At 38.5% G+C, this 23,806-nt stretch overlaps 2 protein-coding genes across 2 annotated transcripts in view; both read right to left on the reverse strand.

The window, feature by feature from the left end:
• Positions 1-9,782: 9,782 nt before the first annotated feature.
• Positions 9,783-17,990, reverse strand: nat14 (N-acetyltransferase 14 (GCN5-related, putative)). The gene is made up of 3 exons (XM_061915350.1): positions 17,632-17,990; positions 11,769-11,870; positions 9,783-11,702 (listed from the first exon to the last, which is right to left on the reverse strand). The coding sequence occupies exons 2-3, from the start codon at positions 11,847-11,849 to the stop codon at positions 11,001-11,003; spliced, it is 783 nt and encodes a 260-aa protein (XP_061771334.1). The 5' UTR covers positions 11,850-11,870; positions 17,632-17,990; the 3' UTR covers positions 9,783-11,000.
• Positions 17,991-19,752: 1,762 nt separating this feature from the next.
• Positions 19,753-23,806, reverse strand: part of znf628 (zinc finger protein 628) — a 27,173-nt gene continuing 23,119 nt past the window's right edge. Inside the window, 1 exon segment of the mRNA XM_061915351.1 lies at positions 19,753-21,520. Coding sequence (XP_061771335.1) covers positions 20,033-21,520 — 1,488 coding nt within the window. The 3' untranslated portion in view covers positions 19,753-20,032.

Below are 23,806 nucleotides of genomic sequence, written 5' to 3' on the forward strand. Positions count from 1 at the left end.
GAAACAAGACGGCAGCTAAGAAGGACTTCCATATTCATCACCGAAAAAACCCGGCAGGTGAACAGCTGATTTTACCACTTTCGGTGCTGACGTAAGACAAGCCATATGTGACCATAGGATGAACAAATACACTACGCTACGGTCTTGAGACATCAACAAGGAAAAGTAATTTCCATATAAGAAGGTGTGAACAAGTTAGGACGTAAATCATGGTCCCAATACGGAAAACCATTGCATCGTATAGAGAGCCAAATACTAGAGTCCGTGAACATTGCTCCAAAGTCAGGATTTTTTTTGTTGATTTTAAGTGCGTACAAAATTAAACATTGACAGGTGCAAAGGCAGCAATATGTGATGAAACAAGACGGCAGCTAAAGAAGGACTTCCCAATTCATCCCCGGCTGGTTTTATTTTTTAGCTGATTTGATCTGGTGAAATCTATCATAATGAGGGTGGTCCCCAAAAAAGGAGGGATTTTTCAAATTGACTTTTAAAAGTGTTCCCCTCAGGCCAACATATGAAATAACAAGTGTGTGTAAACAGTTGAAGTGCTCCACCTTTGGCCAAAATTAATGATTTTTTTTTTATATAGAGACATACTGTAATAACGCGAAGTGAATAAAGAAGATTAAAAACAATTACAAAAAAAATAAAACTAATATAACTAAAAGCAGACTTTTTCTCAGAATGTGTCAACTTTTTTCTTATAAAATTGGGAACAATTTGTCATATTCTTTCCATTTCTGTAATATTGCAATATTTTCTCGTAAAATTATCACTTATTTTATGTATAAGTATTACTTTTTATTGCAAAATGGTGACTTTTGTCGTCTAAAATTCAGACTTTTGTCGCAATATTGACAATTTGTTTTGTTGTTCTTGCAAAATATTTACATTTTTTGGAGTAAGATGATGACTTTTGTCATTATTTTGGGAAGTAAAAGCCTGAATATTATTAAAGCATTGCCAACATTTTTAAGTTTTCTTGTAAAATTGTGACTTTTGTCATGTAAAATTACGAATCTTTAAAAAAATATTTCTTGTAAAATTTAAACTGTTATTGAGTAAAAATCCAACTTTTATCATAATATTGCACAAATGTTCAGTTTTTTTTGTAACATTTTTCTCAGGTCCCCAGAAGGTCAGAAATACACAAATGTGTGTGTGTGTTCTTGTATTGCTACCCATCTTGAGACATCAATATGGAAAAGTAGCTTCCATATGAGGAGGTGTGAACAAGTTAGGACATAAATCACGGTCACACTACTGAAAACCATTGCATATAATAGAGAGACAAATACCAGAGTCCGTGAACATTGCTCCAAAGTCAGGATTTTTTTGTCCGAAAAAAGTTTTTCTTGTAAAATTTTGACCTTTTTCTTGGGAAAATCTAACTAATTTGAATAGTATGTATATATTATTAATTTTTTAAATACACATTTTTATATATCTGGAAAGGCTGGTCCGAAAGAGAGAGGCATTTTTCTCAGGTCTCCAGAAGGTCAGAAATACAAAAGTGTGTGTGTATTCTTGTATTGCTATCCGTCTTGAGACATCAACAAGGAAAAGTAGCTTCCATATGAGGAGGTCTGAACAAGTGAGGACATAAATCATGGTCCCAATACTGAAAACCATTGCATCTAATAGAGAGACTAATACCAGAGTCCGTGAACATTGCTCCAAAGTCAGGATTTTTATGTGGTAAAAAAAGTTTTTTCATGTGAAATTGTGACCTTTTTCATGGGGAAATCCAACTAATTTGCATAGTATGTACTGTATATATTTTTAATGTTGTAAATACACAATTTTATATATCTATAAAGGCTGGTCCGAAAGAGGGAGGCATTTTTCTCAGGTCTCAAGAAGGTCAGAAATACACAAAAGTGTGTGTTCTTGTATTGCTACCCATCTTGAGACATCAACAAGGAAAAGTAGCTTCCATATGAGGAGGCGTGAACAAGTGAGGACATAAATCATGGTCCCAATACTGAAAACCATTGCATCTAATAGAGAGACAAATACCAGAGTCCATGAACATTGCTCCAAAGTCAGGATCTTTTTGTGCAAAAAAAGTTTTTCCTGTGAATTTGTGACATTTTTCTTGGGAAAATCAAACTAATTTGCATGGTATGTATATATTATTAATGATGTAAAGACACATCTTTATATATCTAGAAAGGCTGGTCAGAAAGAGGGAGGCATTTTTCTCAGGTCTCAAGAAGGTCAGAAATACACAAATGTGTGTATGTGTTCTTGTATTGCTACCCATTTTGAGACATCAACAAGGAAAAGTAGCTTCCATATGAGGAGGTGTGAACAAGTGAGGACATAAATCACGGTCCCAATTCTGAAAACCATTGCATTTAATAGAGAGACAAATACCAGAGTCTGTGAACATTGCTCCAAAGTCAGGATTTTTTTTGTGTGAAAAAAGTTTTTCTTGTGAAATTGTGACCTTTTTCTTGGGAAAATCAAACTGATTTCATAATATGTATAAATTATTAATGTTTTAAATACAAATTTTTATACATCTGGAAAGACTGGTCCTAAAGAGGGAAGCTGTTTTCTCAGGTCTCAAGAAGGTACGAAATACACAAGTGTGTGTGTTCTTGTATTGCTATTCGTTTCTAGACACCAACAAGGACAAGTAGCTTCCATATGAGGAGGTGTGAACAAGTTAGGACATAAATCATGGTCCCAATACTTAAAACCATTGCATCTAATAGAGAGACAAATACCAGAGTCTGTGAACATTGCTCCAAAGTCAGGATTTTTTTTGTGCAAAATTTTTGTTTTGTTTTGTGAGATTGTGACCTTTTTCTTGGGAAAATCAAACTAATTTGCATAGTATGAATATATTATTAATGTTAAAAATACACATTTTTATATATCTGGAAAGGCTGGTCCTAAAGAGAGAGGCATTTTTCTCGGGTCTCAAGAAGGTACGAAATACACAATTGTGTGAGTTCTCGTATTGCTGCCCGTCTTGAGACATCAACAAGGAAAAGTAGCTTCCATATAAGGAGGTGTGAACAAGTGAGGACCTAAATCATGGTCCCAATACTGAAAACCATTGCATCTACTAGAGAGACAAATACCAGAGTCCGTGAACATTGCTCCAAAGTCAGGATTTTTTTTGTGCAAATTTTTTTTTTGGGGTGAAATTGTGACCTTTTTCTTGGGAAAATCTAACTGATTTCATAATATGTATAAAATATTAATTTTTTAAATACAAATTTTTATATATCTGGAAAGACTGGTCCTAAAGAGGGAGGCATTTTTCTCGGGTCTCAAGAAGGTACGGAATACACAAGTGTGTGTGTGTGTGTGTGTGTGTGTGTGTGTGTGTGTGTGTGTGGGTTCTCGTATTGCTATTCATTTCTAGACATCAACAAGGACAAGTAGCTTCCATATGAGGAGGTGTGAACAAGTTAGGACATAAATCACGGCCCCAATACTGAAAACTATTGCATCTAATAGAGAGACAAATACCAGAGGCCGTGAACATTGCTCCAAAGTCAGGATTTTTTTGTGCAAAAAAAGTTTTTCTTGTGAAATTGGGACCTTTTTCTTGTGAAAATCTAAGTAATTTGCATAGTATGTACATATTATTAATGATGTAAAGACACATCTTTATATATCTAGAAAGGCTGGTCCTAAAGAGGGAGGAATTTTTCTCAGGTCTTAAGAAGGTCAGAAATAAAAGAGTGTGTGTGTGTGTGTGTTCTTGTATTGCTACCTGTTTTGAGACATCAACAAGTAAAAGTAGCTTCCATATGAGGAGGTGTGAACAAGTGAGGACATAAATCATGGTCCCAATACTGAAAACCATTGCATCTAATAGAAAGACAAATACCAGAGTCCATGAACAATGCTCCAAAGTCAGGATTTTTTTTGTGTAAAATTTTTTGAGGGGTGAAATTATGACCTTTTTCTTGGGAAAATCAAACTAACTTGCATAGTATGTATACATTATTAATGTTGTAAATACACATTTGTATATATCTGGAAAGGCTGGTCCGAAAGAGGGAGGCGTTTTTCTCAGGTCCCCAGAAGGTCAGAAATACAAGTGTGTGTGTGTGTGTGTGTGTGCAATGGACATGCAACTGGAAGCATTTCCCACAATGCATCCTGTTATTGTCTTATTCACTTCACATGACATCATTCCTTATAGGTGTTCCTTTGATGCTTGCCAGGCGACCGCACTTCCGCCAGGGTCACTTTCCAGCGTCACGTGACCCAGCGGCGCTGCACAATATTCAGACCAGACATGCCGAGTCATACTTTCCGATTTAAATAACAACAACAAAAAAAACAAAAAACCGCCCCGCGCACACTCGTGCACGTCGGTGGCGTGCAGACGCGCACCAGCACAGCGGTAGCAAACACCCTTTTTTCTTTCCAGCGTGTGAACGCACATCTGTTACCAGCGAGCAGGTGTCTGCTCTCCGGCAGTCATGCAGAAAAAATGTCCAAAAACAACACAAAAAGAAAAAAAGTCACCGCGACAGAGAGAAAATGCATTTATGGCTCTTGGAACTTAGAGAGCCCGACTTTAGGGAGTCGTTCCTTTCAAAGAGCCGTTTAAAAGACTGTCTCCTTTTTATATTTTTTAAACCATCTAAGAACAATTAGTTGTAAGATAAGACGTGGATCTGAATCATTTCAGTTACACCATTACTACTCATTTTATGGGTGTTGTGGTAAAACAAGCCTTATGTCCATGCTGTGACAACAACACCCGCGCCTGAAGACATCTGCAGCGTTTTAACAGTGTCGGGATGGAAAAAAACAAAACTATCCACAAATAATAAGAATAAAATGCATTAATGCAGGGGTCCCCAAACTTTTTGACTCAAGGGCCACATTGGGTTAAAACAATTCCGCTGGGGGACAGGCTGTGTACACACAGTATATATATATATATATATATATATATATATATATATATGTATGTGTGTGTATCTATATGTGTGTATATATGTACAGTACTGTATATGTGTGGGTGTATATATGTGTATATACATACAGTATATACAGTATATGAGTGTGTATATATAGATGTGTGTATATGTGTATATATATATGTGTATGTATGTATATGTGCATATATATTTGTGGGTATATACAGTATGTGTATACTGTATATATGTATGAATATTTATGTGTGTGTATATATATTCAGTATGTGTATTTATAAATGTGTGTGTACATACAAAATGTGTGTAAATGTATATGTACATATACTGTATTTGTGTGTGTATATAGATGCTGTATACAAGTGTGTATATATATACATTTGTGTATATATATAAATATATGTAAATATATGTCCAATATGTGTGTGTGTATATATATATATATATATATATATATATATATATATATATATATATAGATGTGTGTATCTATATGTACAGTACTGTATATGTGTGGGTGTATATATACATGTATACAGTATATGAGTGTGTATATATAGATGTGTGTATATATGTATCTATATGTGTTTATATATGTGCCGTATACTGTGTATATATAAATGTATGTGTACATATATATGTGCATATATATTTGTGTGTATATACAGTATGTGTGTACTGTATATATGTATGAATATTTATGTGTGTGTGTATATATATACAGAATGTGTATTTATATATGTGTGTGTACACACAAAATGTGTGTATATGTATATATATTGTATATATGTATTTGTGTGTGTATATAGATGCTGTATACGTGTGTGTATGCATATATGTATATATGTGAGTATATATATATAAATATATGTATGTAAATATGTGTGTGTATGTGCGTGTACATATACTGTATATGTGTGTGTACATAAATATATGTGTGTGACTGTGTTTATGTGTGTACATGAATGTGTGTACACATACTGTATATGTGTGTGCACATATATACATGTATGTTTGTTTATACAGTATGTGTGTATGTATACTGTATATAAGTATGTGTGTGTATATATATGCTGTATTTATGTGTTTATATATATATATATATCCATCCATCCATCTATATATATATATATATATATATATATATATATATATATATATAAGCTGCTGTACTGTACATTACTGTCAAAGTACAGTAGGTGGATGCAGGTGAGATGTGGTTGATGAAGATGAAACTGAATCTGCACATTCATTAAAACCACAACAAACTTCCTACACAGCATAGAGTGTCACGCATCACTTTATGTACACACAATGCATATGTACAGTGCACACACACACACACACACACACACACACACACACACACACACACACACACACACACACACACACACACACACACACACACACACACACACACACACATCATAATCATAATCTACAACTGTATGTTTTATGACACAAAATAAACAACAAATAAATACAAACACAAAAGCCATTCGTCACGATTGTTACTTGCAGTCCAAAAAAACAACAAAGATGGAATTAAATATGAACACATAAGAAAATGTCTGATTTGTAAACATTTTACATTTAAATTGATGACGCTCTTCTAAGCACGTAGACCACATCACACCAGACTACTAAACACACAAAAACTTTGGATTCAATTGTCCTGCAGACCCTGAATGTTAAAAAAAAACTCAAGTTATAGAACATGTGGGCCTGCACATCCCAAAATAGGGTGAATATGTGAGCATTATGTTTTCACACAAATATTGATGCTTTCACAAATCCAAAACAGTCTTTTTTTTTTTTTAGAAATGTTTATGTTCCACAGACTCAGCCAATATACATTTGACAACTTGTTTTTGGCAACACCTAGTGGCCACAATGATTCATGACGTCATGCTCATGACGAAGTAAGTTGAACGATGCGGACTCGTTTATTACTGGATTCTTTCTATTCTGCTTTGGAGACTTTGTACAGCATGTGTGAGTAAGATGCTAATATATCCATTTCAGGGGTGTCCAAAGTGAGGCCCGGGGGCCATTTGCGGCCCGCAGATAATTGTTTACCGGCCTGCCACACATTCTGGAAATTTTATTGCAAAAATAAAAAAAGACATATAAAAAAAAAAGTGGAATGAGGTGAAATCTAACTAGAAAAAGTTGCTATTATTTTCCACACAAAGTGTATTTGTTTTGTCTATCTTTATCTTAACTTTTTTGCCATTGCAAAAAAAAAAAAAAAAAATTTTAACAAATGTGTGTTATAATGAATTATTGACCTATTCAAACCTTCATTTACTTCAAATATTTCGCTTGGAAATGTTTTATGTGCAAAATATTGGATATATTGTGTGTTTGCCATATAAATCAGGGTTTCCCACACATTCATTTATTTGTGGCGGCCCGCCACGAAAGAATTACGGCCGCCACAAATAAAAAATTTGAAAAAAAAAAAAATAAATACGTTTTTTTTTTTTTTTCCGGCTTTTGACTCGCTCGACCGCTCATAAAAGCAATGGGACTCTGACTGTGAATGGAGCTTGTAGTTACATATTATATAAATATGTAAATATTATATAAATATGGACATAAAGTGTTGTAATTATATTCCAACTCCGCGTTCTTCTTGGTCATCGCCGCTGCCCCCCCCCCCTCACCCGACCACACCACCGCTAGGAAACACTGTAAATACAATGTTTTCTTTGACAAAAACAGCATAAAACAAACAGTTCAAATGTAAAATAGACAGTTGATCTCATAACCTAAGTGTTGAAAGTAAAAAATAAAAATACTACAAATGTATCAATTAATGAATGGAGGGACCATTTGGATCCCAAATATATTTAGTGGGATTTTATTTATCTTTTCTCTGTTATTACTCAAAAATAATAATTAAAATCGATGGTTTCCTGCATTAATGTATTTTTAGGGCTTCAATTACTTCACATCAAATATTGCTTTCTGAATGTTTTGGGCGGTGGGGGAAATACTGCATATTTCAGTTTTACTATAAAAAACTGCCTTTTCTGTCAAAGACAGAAAAGGCATATATATTTTTTAAACTTTATATCAACCTGAAGTTGATTTAGTGTAAACGTTAAATAAAACTAAAAATGATAATTTGACTTGTTTTAAACATTTTAATGACTGAGACCCTGTATGGTCCCCGGGAGCCTTAAAAGTAAAAAAAAAAAAAATTAAAATAAAAAATAAAATAAAATCCATATACAGTATTTTGTTATGGTTTGAAAATTTTAAAAAGCAAAATGGCCCCCGCATTGTTTATTTTTCCGTGTGCGGCCCTCAGTGGAAAAAGTTTGGACACCCCTGATCTATTTGATAATTGTTTATATTGACAAATGTCACGTTTTATTGTTCAGTGATTATTACCTATGTCTTGCTTGTGTGCTACTGTGTGCTTGGCTGTTGTGTAGCTGCTAGCTCCTAGTAGCCTACAGCAAAGCCTTTTTACCTTTTGTATATGACTTTGGTAAAATAGAAGAAATTGTGTATATCACACGCAAGTAAACACGCTGCAGGACTGCCTGTATCGCACAAGATATCACACACAAGTAAACCCTCTGCAGGACTATTTGTATTGCACATGATATCACACAAAATTAAACACTATGCAGGGCTGCTTGTATCGCATGTGGTATCACACACAAGTAAACACTTTGCACGACTCCTTGGATCGCACATGGTATCACACAAAATTAAACACTATGCAGGGCTGCTTGCATCGCATGTGGTATCACACACAAGTAAACACTTTGCACGACTCCTTGGATCGCACATGGTATCACACACAAGTAAAAAACACTGCAGGACTGCTTGTATCACACATGATATAACATACAAGTAAACACTGCACGATTACTTGTATCACACATGATATCACACAATTTACATGCAAGCATTTATCATCACATACTTTTTTGTGGATATTGGACCGATATATATATATATATATATATATATATATATATATATATATATATATATATATATATATATATATATGTATATATATATATACATATATATATATATATATATATATATATGAGACATTCACTTTTTTTATTGTTTATTCGTTTTAAAAAGATTAAGTATATTAAAATAAGAATAAATTATATCATGCATAAAACAATATAAATACTAATATAACAAATAATAACAATAATATATTAAATATGGTATAGCAATAAAATTAAAGGAACATATATTAATATACAAATACAATATAGAATTTATAAAATATTAATATGATAAATATGAAATAATATATAAAATATAACACCATTATTAAATAACAATACATTATTAATATAACAAATAAATAAAAATAATAAAATACTATGAAATAATAATATATTAAATAATCCCCAAAATTTGTGAAAATGTACGAAAGTGAAAAAAAATAAATGATTGTGAATCAGATTTTTTTCAAAGTTTGGTGTCACTTAGAAAAATTTTAATTTGGAACTCCCTGTGAAAATGAGGAATCAAACATGTTTAGAGACAACCAGAAATAAATATGTAAACATAAATACTCTGCTTGCTGATAAATAGTAGGGCTGCTAAACTAAAAAAAAAACATTCACACTCAAAATACTTCTCTTATTCAATTCATCATTTTTTTAAATCAAAATTACGGTAAGTGAATAAATATATAAATATATATTTTTTAAATACTTTTAAATTTTTTTTATGCAAAAATACATTTTTAAAAAGACATTTTAGATCTCCATGCAAGCAGAAGGAGCTTTTTAATCCCTTATGAAAAAGTGTCATAATCCATCCATCCATTTTCTACTGCTTGTCCCCTTTTTTGGGGTCACAGGGTGTGTGCCGGAGCCTAATTACACCAAATAATAGATAGCTGTAATGGGTTTGAATTGAAAATCGATTCTGAATCGGTTCACATCGACTGGATCGGTGCCCACAGAATGTTATGAAATGATGATCAAATGGTAAATGGGTTATACTTTTCTACCTTTAAGGTACTCAAAGCGCTTTGACACTATTTCCACGTTCACCCATTCTCTCTCTCACACACACACACACACACACACACACACACACACACACACACACACACACACACATACACACACACACACACACACACACACACACACACACACACACATCCATTTACTCACACATTCACACACAAATTCACCCTTTCACACACACACAAATTCACCCATTCACACACACATCCATTTACTCACACATTCACACACAAATTCACCCTTTCACACACACACACACACACACACGCACACACACAAATTTACCCATTCACACACACATTGACCCATTCACTCACTCTCTCTCACACACACACACACACATTCACACACAAATTCACCCATTCACACACACACACACACACACACACACACACACACACACACACACACACACACACACACACACACAAATTCACCCATTCACACACACACAAATTCACCCATTCACACACACACACACACACAAATTCACCCATTCACACACTCATCCATTCACACACACACAAATTCACCCATTCACACACACACACACACACACACACACACACACACACACACACACACACACACACACACACACACACACACACACACACCCACCCACACACACATATCCATTTACTCACACATTCACACACAAATTCACCCATTTTCACACACACACACACACACACACACACACACACACACACACACACACACACACACACACACACACACACACACACACACACACACACACACACACACACACACACACATTCACCACCACCCATCAGGAGCAAGGGTGATGTGTCTTGCTCAAAGACACAACGGACACACACACACACACATTCACTCACACATTCACACACACATTCACCCATTGATGGCGGGGGGTCCCTAACCACCGCCCATCAGGAGCAAGGGTGACGTGTCTTGTTCAAGGACACAACGGACATGACGAGATTGGTAGAAGGTGGGGATCGAACCAGGAACCCTCCGGTTGCTGGCAATGCCACTCTCCCAATAAACGGGTCCTGCATCACAAGTCTTTGTAGAAGACTTTAGTGACGGGGTATCCCAGAAATCCTTTTTCTGGAGCCTCCGGCTGTTCTTCCTCCTGCTCGCCCTCACCGAGCGGCTGATACCCCAGTTTCTTGAAGACCGCCTGGCCCACCTGGGAGAGGTAAGGAACGTGCGCGTACACCCGCCGCACCCCCTCCTCCTTCTCCTTGCGTTCCAGACTGTGGACCAGGAGGCGAGCCAGACCCTCCCGCCGGTGCCAGCTCCCCGTCACCAGCCGGCAGAACCTCCTGACACCCGGGCGCTTCTCGCTCTCCCTGAAGAGGCAGCCCAGGATCTCGCCGTCCGCCTCCGCCAACCACACCTGGCCGGCCGCCCGCCGCCTCTCCGGGCCCATGCTACCCGCCGATGCGTCCTGGTCTGCGGGCGCGACCCTGCGCCTCGCCCCGCCAGTAGGACGGAGCAGCGACTCCTCGTGCGTGCCCCGGAAGCTGCTGCCCACGTAGTCCCAGGAGGGGCGGCTGCTGCCCAGAACCCCCGTGGAGCGTGGCAGGGTGATCTTCAGGTAGATGGTGAGCAGCAGCACGGGTGTGCTAAGGGCCAGGATGAAGGAGTGGAGCAGGCAGCGCAGGGCGGAGGAGAGCACGGCCAGGAGGAAGAGGCAGAGCGGCCGGGTGAGTACGTGAAGGATGAGGCGGTTCTCGGAACCTTCACAGCCTTCCTGCACAAACAACACCGTGACATCCCCGCAGGCGGCACTCGTGCAGCCTCGTCTTGTCGCACTCACCTTGACGAGAGCTTTCACCGTCTCGATGTCGTCCTCCTTCATCCTCCTAAGCGTCACTTCCTCCGGGTCCAGCTTCCCCATCTTGATGTTGTCCAGCAACACCTGGACAACATCAACACAATTGTTGTTTACTTCAGAATCAGAAGAGGTTTATTTACATGTGTCTGATGGCCGAGGGGGAAAAAACGGTTCAGGTGGCGGGAGGTGTGGGTCTGGATGGACCGTAGTCTCCTGCCTGAGGGGAGAGGGGAGGATAGTTTGTTTCCAGGGTGAGAAGAGTCAGCTGTGATCCGACTCAACGCCTCCTGGACTTGGAGGAGAACAAGTCCTGGAGGACTCAGAAGCTCGTACGATGCGCTGCAGTCGATGCTTGTCCCGGACTGTGGCGCCGGGGAACCACACTGCGATGGAGGAGGTGAGGATGTTGGCCGAGTAGAACTGCACCAGCATCTCGGTCGGCACTTTCAGTTTCTTCAGCTACCGCAGGAAGTACATCCTCTGCTGGGCCTCCTCGATGAGGGACTCGATGATGGCTGAGTAGAACCGCACCAGCATCTCGGTCGGCACCTTCAGTTTCTTCAACTACCGCAGGAATTACATCCTCTGCTGGGCCTCCTCGATGAGGGACTCGATGATGGCCGAGTAAAATTGCGCCAGCATCCTGGTCGGCACCTTCGGTTTCTTCAGCTGCCGCAGGAAGTACATCCTCTGCTGGGCCTTCTTGATGAGGGACTCGATGATGGCCGAGTAGAATTGCGCCAGCATCTCGGTCGCCACCTTCAGTTTCTTCAGCTACCGCAGGGAGTACATCCTCTGCTGGGCCTCCTGGATGAGGGACTCGATGATGGCCGAGTAGAACCGCACCAGCATCTCGGTCGGCACCTTCAGTTTCTTCAGCTACCACAGGAAGTACATCCTCTGCTGGGCCTTCTTGATGAGGGACTTGATGATGGCCGAGTAGAATTGCGCAAGCATCTTGATGGGCATCTTCAGTTTCTTTAGCTACCGCAGGAAGTACAGCCTCTGCTGGACCTCCTCGGTGAGGGACTCTATGATGGCCAAGTAGAACTGCGCCAGCATCTCGGTCGGCACCTTCAGTTTCTTCAGCTACCGCAGGAAGTACATCCTCTGCTGGCCCTTCTTGATGAGGGACTCGATAATGGCCGAGTAGAAGTGCACCAGCATCTTGGTCTGCTGGGCCTTCTTGATGAGGGACTCGATGATGGCCGAGTAGAACCGCACCAGCATTTCGGTCGGCACCTTCGGTTTTTTCAGCTACCGCAGGAAGTACATCCTCTGCTGGGCCTCCTCGATGATGGCTGAGTAGAACTGCACCAGCTGAGGAAACCGAAGGTGCCGACCGATATGCACCAGCATTTCGGTCGGCACCTTCGGTTTTTTCAGCTACCGCAGGAAGTACATCCTCTGCTGGGCCTCCTCGATGATGGCCGAGTAGAACCGCACCAGCATCTCGGTCAGCACCTTCAGTTTCTTCAGCTTCCGCAGGAAGTACATCCTCTGCTGGGCCTTCTAATGAGGGAGCTGATGGTCGGCTCCCACTTGAGGTCCTGGGTGTTGGTGGTACCCAAGAAACGGATGAAGTCCACAATGGAAATGGGGGTGGGACAGTCAATCAGGGTAGGGCTTTGACTTTCCTGAAGTCCATGATCATCTCCACTGTTTTCTGGGCGTTCAGTGCCATGTTTTTGAGGCTGCCGGTCAACCTCTCTCCTGTAGGCGAACCCGTCGCCATCCGAGATGAGCTACCAGTTCATCCATTGTCTCCTGGATCACAGAGACTGGTCTGACAGGGAGCTCCCCAGTCTGTGGGACTGCCGGATACTGCGGTCCGTGGTGTACAGTCGTGGTCAAAAGTGTACATACACTTGTAAAGAACATCATAACTAACATAAACACAATGTTTATTTGTTGTTTAACATAAACACAATGTTTTCTCTTTGTCTAAGATAAACAATGTTGACTAGTTGTTTACCATGAACACAATGTTTACTTGTTGTTTAACAAAAACACGGTGTTTACTTGTTGTTAACAATGTTTACTATGAACACAATGTTTACTTGTTTACCATGGACAAAATGTTTACTTGTTGTCCAATATAAACAATGTTTATTTGTTGTTTAACATACACACAATATTTAATTGTTGTTAGACACAATGTTTACTTGTTGTCTAACATAAAAAATGTTTACTTGTTTAACATTAACACAATGTTTACTTGTTTACCATGGACAAAATGTTTACTTGTTGTTTAACATAAACACAATGTTTACTTGTTGTTAGACCCAATGTTTACTTGTTGTCAAACATAAACAATGTTTACTTGTTGTCCAACATAAACAATGTTTACTTGTTGTTTACCATAAACACAATGTTTACTTGTTGTTAGACACAATGTTTACTTGTTGTTTAACAAAAACACACTGTTTACTTGTTGTTAAACAATGTTTACTATGAACACAATGTTTACTTGTTGTTAGACAATGTTTACTATGAACACAATGTTTACTTGTTGTTAGACACAATGTTTGCTGGTTGTTAAACAAAAACAATGTTCACTTGTCGTTAGACAATGTTTACTATGAACACAATGTTTACTTGTTGTTTACAAAAACACAATGTTTAATTGTTTTCTAACATAAACAATGTTTACTTGTTGTCTAACATAAACAAGTTTATTTGTTGTCAAACAAAAACATAATGTTTACTTGTTGTTATACACAAAGTTTACTTGTTTACCAAGGACAAAATGTTTACTTGTTGTCTAACATAAACACTGTTTACTTGTTGTTAAACATAAACATATTGTTTACTTGTTGTTAGACACAATGTTTACTTGTTTACCATGGACCAAATGTTTACTTGTTGTCTTACATAAACAATGTTTACTTGTTAAACATAAACATAATGTTTACTTGTTGTTAGACACAATGTTTACTTGTTTACCATGGACAAAATGTTTACTTGTTGTCTAACATAAACAATGTTTACTTGTTGTTGAACATAAACATAATATTTACTTGTTGTTAGACACAATGTTGACCTGTTTACTAGGGGCCAAATGTTTACTTGTTGTCTAACATAAACATTGTTTACTTGTTGTCTATCATAAACAAGGTTTACTTTTTGTCTAACATAAACACAATGTTTACTTCTTGTTAGACACAATGTTTACTTGTTTACCATGGACACCATGTTTACTTGTTGTCTAATATAAACAATGCTTACTTGTTGTTAAACATAAACACTTTGTTTACTTGTTGTTATACACAGAGTTTACTTGTTTACCATGGACAAAATGTTTACTTGTTGCCTAACATAAACAATGTTTACTTGTTGTTAAACATTAACATATTGTTTACTTGATGGTAGACACAATGTTTACTTGTTTACCATGGACAAAATGTTTACTTGTTGTCTAACATAAACAATGTTTACTTGTTGTTAAACATAAACATGTTTACTTGTTGTTGGACACAATGTTGACCTGTTTACCAGGGGCCAAATGTTTACTTGTTGTCTAACATAAACAGTGTTTACTTGTTGTCTATCATAAACAATGTTTACTTGTTGTCTAACATAAACAAAATGTTTACTTCTTGTTAGACACAATGTTTACTTGTTTACCATGGGCACCATATTTACTTGTTGTCTAATATAAACAATATTTTATTTGTTGTTAAACATAAACATAATGTTTACTTGTTCTTAGACACAATGTTGACTTGTTTACATGGACATGTTTACTTGTTGTCTAACACAAACAATGTTTACTTGTTGTCTATCATAAACAATGTTTACTTCTTGTCTAACATAAACACTGTTTACTTATTGTTAAACATAAACATAATGTTTACTTGTTGTTAGACACAACGTTTACTTGTTTACCATGGACAAAATGTTTACTTGTTGTCTTACATAAACATAATGTTTACTTGTTGTTAGACACAATGTTTACTTGTTTACCATGGACAAAATGTTTACTTGTTGTCTTACATAAACAATGTTTACTTGTTAAACATAAACATAATGTTTACTTGTTGTTAGACACAATGTTTACTTGTTTACCATGGACAAAATGTTTACTTGTTGTCTAACATAAACAATGTTTACTTGTTGTTGAACATAAACATAATGTTTACTTGTTGTTAGACACAACGTTTACTTGTTTACCATGGACAAAATGTTTACTTGTTGTCTTACATAAACAATGTTTACTTGTTAAATATAAACATAATGTTTACTTGTTGTTAGACACAATGTTTACTTGTTTACCATGGACAAAATGTTTACTTGTTGTCTAACATAAACAATGTTTACTTGTTGTTGAACAGAAACATAATATTTACTTGTTGTTAGACACAATGTTGACCTGTTTACTAGGGGCCAAATGTTTACTTGTTGTCTAACATAAACATTGTTTACTTGTTGTCTATCATAAACAATGTTTACTTTTTGTCTAACATAAACACAATGTTTACTTCTTGTTAGACACAATGTTTACTTGTTTACCATGGACACCATGTTTACTTGTTGTCTAATATAAACAATGCTTACTTGTTGTTAAACATAAACATAATGTTTACTTGTTGTTATACACAGAGTTTACTTGTTTACCATGGACAAAATGTTTACTTGTTGTCTAACTTAAACAATGTTTACTTGTTGTTAAACATTAACATATTGTTTACTTGTTGGTAGACACAATGTTTACTTGTTTACCATGGACAAAATGTTTACTTGTTGTCTAACATAAACAATGTTTACTTGTTGTTAAACATAAACATGTTTACTTGTTGTTAGACACAATGTTGACCTGTTTACCAGGGGCCAAATGTTTACTTGTTGTCTAACATAAACAGTGTTTACTTGTTGTCTATCATAAACAATGTTTACTTGTTGTCTAACATAAACAAAATGTTTACTTCTTGTTAGACACAATGTTTACTTGTTTACCATTGGCACCATGTTTACTTGTTGTCTAATATAAACAATATTTTATTTGTTGTTAAACATAAACATAATGTTTACTTGTTCTTAGACACAATGTTGACTTGCTTACATGGACTTGTTGTCTAACACAAACAATGTTTACTTGTTGTCTATCATAAACAATGTTTACTTCTTGTCTAACATAAACACTGTTTACTTGTTGTTAAACATAAACACAATGTTTACTTTTTGCAAGACACAATGTTTGTTTACCATGGACAAAATTTGTGCTTGTTGTCTAACATAAACAATGTTTACTTGTTGTCTAACATAAACAATGTTTACTTGTTGTCTAACATAAACAATGTTTACTTGTTGTCTAACGTAAACAATGTTTACTTGCCGTGCGTTGCAATAAGTACAAACATTAACATTTCAAACGAAATGTGATTTTATTAATAAACAATTAACACTTTTTAATAACGACCAATATCTTAATTTCTGGCAAAACAGATCCCAGATGCATAATATAAATTAAATAGCTTTCACAATAAAATAAAAAAATATATATTTTTATAATGAATGTAAAAATTGTGTACTTTAATATTTTGTAACATATTTTCACAATTTAAACGTAGAATCGATTTGGGGAAATTGGCCATGAAAACCAGCACTATTTGTCACCACACACAAAATTGGCGAAAGTCGGTACCGTCGAGTGCAGGTGCCAATTCCCGGGCATCGGCAATCGGTACTGTATCGAACTATTAATGATAAGACGAATTAATGCGCTGAAAATATTCATTGTTATCACACATGAATCAGAGCTGGTGAACAAGAAGCAAACAAGTCCAAATCTAACGCCAGAAACGTCGCTCACATGACCGTCATTACCCAGAGTGAACATGCTTACCCGCTTCGCCGTGACACCGTGAGATATGTCGACAAAATGTTCAAATGTTGGCTTTTTGGCTCGGCACGTTCGATTACACGGCCGCAGTTGTTCGGCCGTAAATGAGCTATTCTTGGTACGAACTACGCAGTTTACTCCGAGCACATAGCGGCCTACGGCAGGTTTGGTACGTGTTTTACGCACAACTCGGTACGGGAATAGCTCGCGCTGCCCGATTTACCGGGCTGCCTGATCTGTACGCATGCGCAAACATAACACTTTTACGTCTCTTGAGTGCGATTTTTATTTTATTTTTATCTTCTAAGAAAAATAACATAATGATGAAAAATCATGAGTGAAAAATTGAATACTTTTAATTACGTGCGTGAAAAGTAAGTTTATTTCGTTACCTCAATGGACTTGTGTTTCGCAATGCATTGTGGGTGCCAAGTTAAAAATATAAAGGGCAGCTTAACAAAACGAATAATGAACGGAGTGGATGGATAAATGTTATTTTATGTTTTTATATACTTCAGTTTATTGGTGAACTGTTGTGTAAAAAAATATATTTTTCGTTAAAACTGTTACGTAGAAGCCACTGCTTTTTTGCGCATGCGTGCATGGATCCAGCAGTGACTACAAAATAACGGAAGACGATAAAATCATTGAGATTTATTACGTTAATATGAACAAATATGAACATGATTTCATTTTTTTTACAAAACTACATATTAAAAATTATTTTTGGAAAAATGGAGTACTTTTAATTACGTGCGTGAAAAGCAAATTTATTGAGTTACGTCAATCGACTCGTGTTTCGCAATGCATTGTGGGTGCCAATTAAAGATTATAAAGCGCTGCTTAAAATATGTAATAATGAACAATGTGGGTGGATGAATGTTATTCTATGTTTTTTATATACTTCAGTTTATTGGCAAACTGTTGTGTAAAAAATATGTTTATTGTAAAAACTGTGACGTGAAAGCCACTGCTTTTTTGCGCGTGCGCACATGGATCCAGCAGTGACGACAAAATAACAGACCATAAAATCATTGAGATTTATTACGCTATTATGAACAAATATAAGCACATTCAGACCATTGAGTCCATTTTTCATTTGGATAAATACCATGATGAAACAAATCATACATGAAAAATGGAGTACTTTTAATTATGTGCTTGAAAAGCAAGTTTATTTAATTACGTCGACTGGTGTTTCGCAATGCATTGTGGGTGCCAATTAAAGATGATAAAAAGCGGCTTAAAATTGGAATAATGAACGATGTGGATTGATACATTTTATTTTATGTTTTAAATACTTCAGTTTATTGTCAAATTGTTGAGTAAAAAATATATTTTGTTAAAACTGCCATCAAGGTGCTTGTCCTTTTGCCGCATGATCAAAAGGATACAGCAATGTCAACAAAACAGGAACCGTTGAGATTTATTATGCTAATAAGAACAAATCTGACCATTGAGTCCATTTTTTTTTACAAGAATAACATAATATATTTTTTTTTTTTGAAGAATGGAGTAGTTTTTATTATGTGCGTTACGACAATGGACTTGTTTCGCATTGTGGGTGCCAAGTAAAAATGATAAACAGCGGCTTAAAAATGTGAATATTGATCGATGTGGATGGATACATTTTATTTAATGTTTTTTATTAGCAAACTGTTGTGTAAAAAATAGATTATGTTAAAACTGCCGTCAAAAAGGTAAAAGCCGCTGCTTTTTGACGCATGCGCAGAAGGAATCCAGCAGTGACAAAATAAAACAGTAATCAACACGATTTATTATGCTAATACGAACACATCTGACCATTGAATCCATTTTTTTTTTTACAAGAATACCTTAATATACATTTTTTTTTTGAAGAATGGACTAGTTTTTATTACGTGCGTTACAATGGACTTGTTTCGCAATGCATTGTGGGTGCCAAGTAAAGATTATAAACAGTGGCCTAAAAATGTGAATGATAGATGTGGACGGATAAACGATATTTTATGTTTTTTATAACACTTTTTTTTTTACTGGCAAACTGTTGTGTAAAAAAATAGATTTGGTTAAAACTACCGTCAAAGAGAAAACAACCGTTGCTTTTTGACGCATGCGGAAATGAATCCAGCAGTGACAACAAAATAAAACAGTAATCAATGCGATTTAATATGCTAATTTAAACAAATATGAACACATCTGACCATTGACGTACTGACAAAAGCATATTTATTCATACACCGTGTCATGTCATCTAATATCAGCGCCTGTTGAAAACGTTCAAGCCCCGCCTCCTTGAATGTATAACATTCTAAAATGTGGCGCCGAGGCATTCCAAGAGTTGTGTTCCGACTGCATGCGTGCATCAGAATGTGAAAGTGAAAGTAAAGTGCCAACACTCACAGCCCACGATAGCGAGGACATTTCAGTTGGTAAGAGAAGTGCATGTTTGAGGTAAAGCTTCACTTCCTGTGCGCTCCTCCGAGTCGTCCTTTTCCTTCGCCGACTTCTCCTTAACATCGTCTGGGAGATCGCTCTGTGAGGCGTCGGCGGCTCTCTCCATCAAGCCGCTGGTGCTGACTTCGATGATGACTATTTCCTCCCCGCCTTCCAGTTGGAAGATGCTCCTGGCGCCGGCGTCGCCGCCCGCCGCGTCCTCGTCCTCGGCGTCGCCTTCGCGCTCTATCAGGGCGATCATCCGGAGGCCCTCCTCGGCGTCCTTGCTCTCGTCGCCCACCTGGAACATCACGCCCTGGCTCTCCGCGCCGCCGTCCGGGGGGAAGGCGCCCGGCGAGCGGTCGCTCTCCTGGTCCTCGGCGTGGAAATGCAAGACGAAGGACCCGCCCTCCGCCTCGCCCGCGTGGTCCTCGGCCGGCTTGTCCCCGCCCCACTCTTGCAGGAGCGACATCACGCCTTCTTTGCCTCCCGAGGCCTTGTCCGCCGCACATTCCTGGGCGTCGGCCTCGAACTGCAGCACCAGCTTCCCGTCCTCCGCCGCCGCCGCCTCCGAGGAGGCGTGGTCTTCCTGGAAGCGCAGCACGTACGACTGGCCTCCCTCGCCGACGTCCGCCCCCTCTTTTGCGCGTCTTTCCTTTTCAAAGCACAACACGAACTGCTTCTCGGTCCTCGCCGGCACCGCCTGCGCCGTGTTCTCGGGCGGAGCCGCCGGAGGCACGCTCTCCACCGCGCTTTTCTGAAGCGCCGATTTCGCCTTGCGCCCGCGCCGCCCTCTCGCTATGTGCTTGCGCTTCCCCAATATGGGCCGGCGCAGTAGCGAGTTGGCCGGGATGCTGTGCGTTGGCACGGCAACGGGACTCTTGTTATCGCTGGCGATCACGTAGTGCTGGTTGTTGAGGGCCTGCAGCACCGGCAATCCCGCCGGCTCCGCCGGAGCATTCCCTGAAGTCGGGATCAGGATCAGACTGGACTGAGAGCCGCCGGCGGACGGACACTGCAGCAGTAGGAAGTTCTGCGGCGGAGTCGGAGGCGGTGGGGGCGGCGGCGGCGCCGATAGCGGGATGAGCTGCAGACCGCTGGATGTTTGGATCATGAAGTAGTTCTGGGAGGTGTTCGGGGGAATGTTGAGCGCCGGCTGAGACACGATCAGACTCCCGCTGCTCCCCGTGCTCTCCAGGGTGATGGGGTTGAGGAGCGTGGTGGCGGTCGTGACGCCGCCCACGCTGGCGCTGACCGCCACGCCGTCGTGAAGGGGCGGGGCTGCGGGGCCGCCGTGCGTCCGGATGTGCCGCTGCAGGTAGGAATGCATGACGAAGGCCTTGTCGCAGTGCGGACACTTGAAGTCCTTCTGCGGCGAGTGCGTGCGCAGGTGCAGCTGCAGGTTGGACGAGTGCGTGAAGCTCTTGCTGCAGTGCGAGCACTGGAAGGGCCGCTCGCCCGAGTGTGTGCGCTCGTGCTGGGAACCACAAGACGTCACAGTCAGACAGTCGGCAAGAACCTTGTTAGTATTTAGTAGTATAGACTTGCTGAAAAGTGCAGTATTTTCTTGTGTTTTGTGCCTTAAACCGGAAGTAAAAGTCCCGTGCAATACGGTGTGTGCGCTCGTGCTGGAAACCACAAGATGTCAACGTCAGAGAGTCGGCAAGCACCTTGTTTGTATTTAGTAGTATACACTTGCTGAAAAGTGCAGTATTTCCTTGTGTTTTGTGCCTTAAACCGGAAGTAAAAGTGCCGTGCAATACTGTGTGCGTGCTCGTGCTGGGAACCACAAGATGTCACAGTCAGACAGTCGGCAAGCACCTTGTTTGTATTTAGTAGTATAGACTTGATGAAAAGTGCAGTATTTCCTTGTGTTTTGTGCCTTAAACCGGAAGTAAAAGTGCCGTGCAATACGGTGTGTGCGCTAGAGCTGGGAACCACAAGATGTCACAGTCAGAGAGTCGGCAAGCACCTTGTTTGTATTTAGTAGTGTAGACTTGCCGAAAAGTGCAATATTTCCTTGTGTTTTGTGCCTTAAACCGGAAGTAAAAGTTCCGTGCAATACTGTGTGTGCGCTCGTGCTGGGAACCACAAGACGTCACAGTCAGACAGTCGGCAAGCACCTTGTTTGTATTTAGTAGTATAGACTGGATGAAAAATGCAGTATTTCCTTGTGTTTTGTGCCTTAAACTGGAAGTAAAAGTGCCGTGCAATACTGTGTGTGCGCCCGTGCTGGGAACCGCAAGACGTCACAGTCAGACAGTCGGCAAGAACCTTTTTAGTATTTAGTAGTATAGACTTGTTGAAAAGTGCAGTATTTTCTTGTGTTATGTGCATTAAACCGGAAGTAAAAGTGCCGTGCAATACTGTGTGTGCGCTTGTGCTGGGAACCACAAGACGTCACAGTCAGACTGTCGGCAAGCACTTTGTTTGTATTTAGTAGTGTAGACTTTCTGAAAAGTGCAGTATTTCCTTGTGTTTTGTGCCTTAAACCGGAAGTAAAAGTGCCAAGCATTACTGCGTGTGCGCTCGTGCTGGGAACCACAAGATGTCACAGTCAGAGAGTCAGCAAGCATCTTGTTTGTATTTAGTAGTATACACTTGCTGAAAAGTGCAGTATTTCCTTGTGTTTCGTGCCTTAAACCAGAAGTAAAAGTGTCGTGCAATACTGTGTGTGCGCCCGTGCTGAGAACTACAAGACGTCACGGTCAGACAGTCGGCAAGCACTTTGTTTGTATTTAGTAGTATAGACCTGATGAAAAGTGCAGTATTTCCTTGTGTTTTGTGCCTTAAACCGGAAGTAAAAGTGCCGTGCAATACTGTGTGTGCGCTCGTGCTGGGAACCACAAGATGTCACAGTCAGAGAGTCGGCAAGCACCTTGTTTGTATTTAGTGGTATACACTTGCTGAAAAGTGTAGTATTTCCTTGTGTTTGTGCCTTAACCAGAAGTAAAAGTGCCGTACTGCCTTCTAGCCGTCCATAGCATTTCTACTCGTATGAATTCTTCATTAATCACTCCAAGTTTTACAATATAACTAAAACAATTCTTAATCACTAAACCGTCCCATGTGTGACGTCTGTAGGCGTGTTTTCATGCATATTTGGATGCGCTACCCTAGTGTAATCAAGCTGGCGTGGTTAGCATGAGGTAACATGCTAACACGTTGTGTCGTTTCAGTTTTGTAAATTCACCAAAACGGCACCGTGGAGTTATTGAGTCCGTTTAGCTGGTTGGAGAGCGAGCTTGCGCAGCTAGTGGGTCCATGACCATGGCTTTTGTTTTACTTGATCGGCGGTTTTACTGCCGGGTTACAGACACCGTTTGAAAACAATTAACGTATGTTATTATTATTATTAAGGTTTATTTGAAATAGTGAAAGATACAAAAAATGTAAATAAACATTTAAAAAATATATTTATGTAAATAAGTAATTTCAAAACATATATATCTGCGGCTAATATATGGGAAAATAATATTAAACAATTAAAAATATATATATTGAAAAATGTATACAAAAATAATATTCAAAAATTTATGGAAAAATAATATTCAAAAATCTATAGAAAAATAATATTTAAAAATGCATTTAAACAATAATATATTTGAAATTTATGGAAAAATATTATTGTGAAATTTATGGAAAAAAATAATATTGTAAAATTTATGGAAAAATAATATTTCAAAATGTATTAAAAGAAGTATATCTTTTAAAATGTGTTGAAATATATTTAGAAAATTATGGAAAAATAATATTGTAAAAA

This window comes from Nerophis ophidion, linkage group LG11 (assembly GCF_033978795.1).
Source record: "Nerophis ophidion isolate RoL-2023_Sa linkage group LG11, RoL_Noph_v1.0, whole genome shotgun sequence".
Classification (NCBI taxonomy): domain Eukaryota; kingdom Metazoa; phylum Chordata; class Actinopteri; order Syngnathiformes; family Syngnathidae; genus Nerophis; species Nerophis ophidion.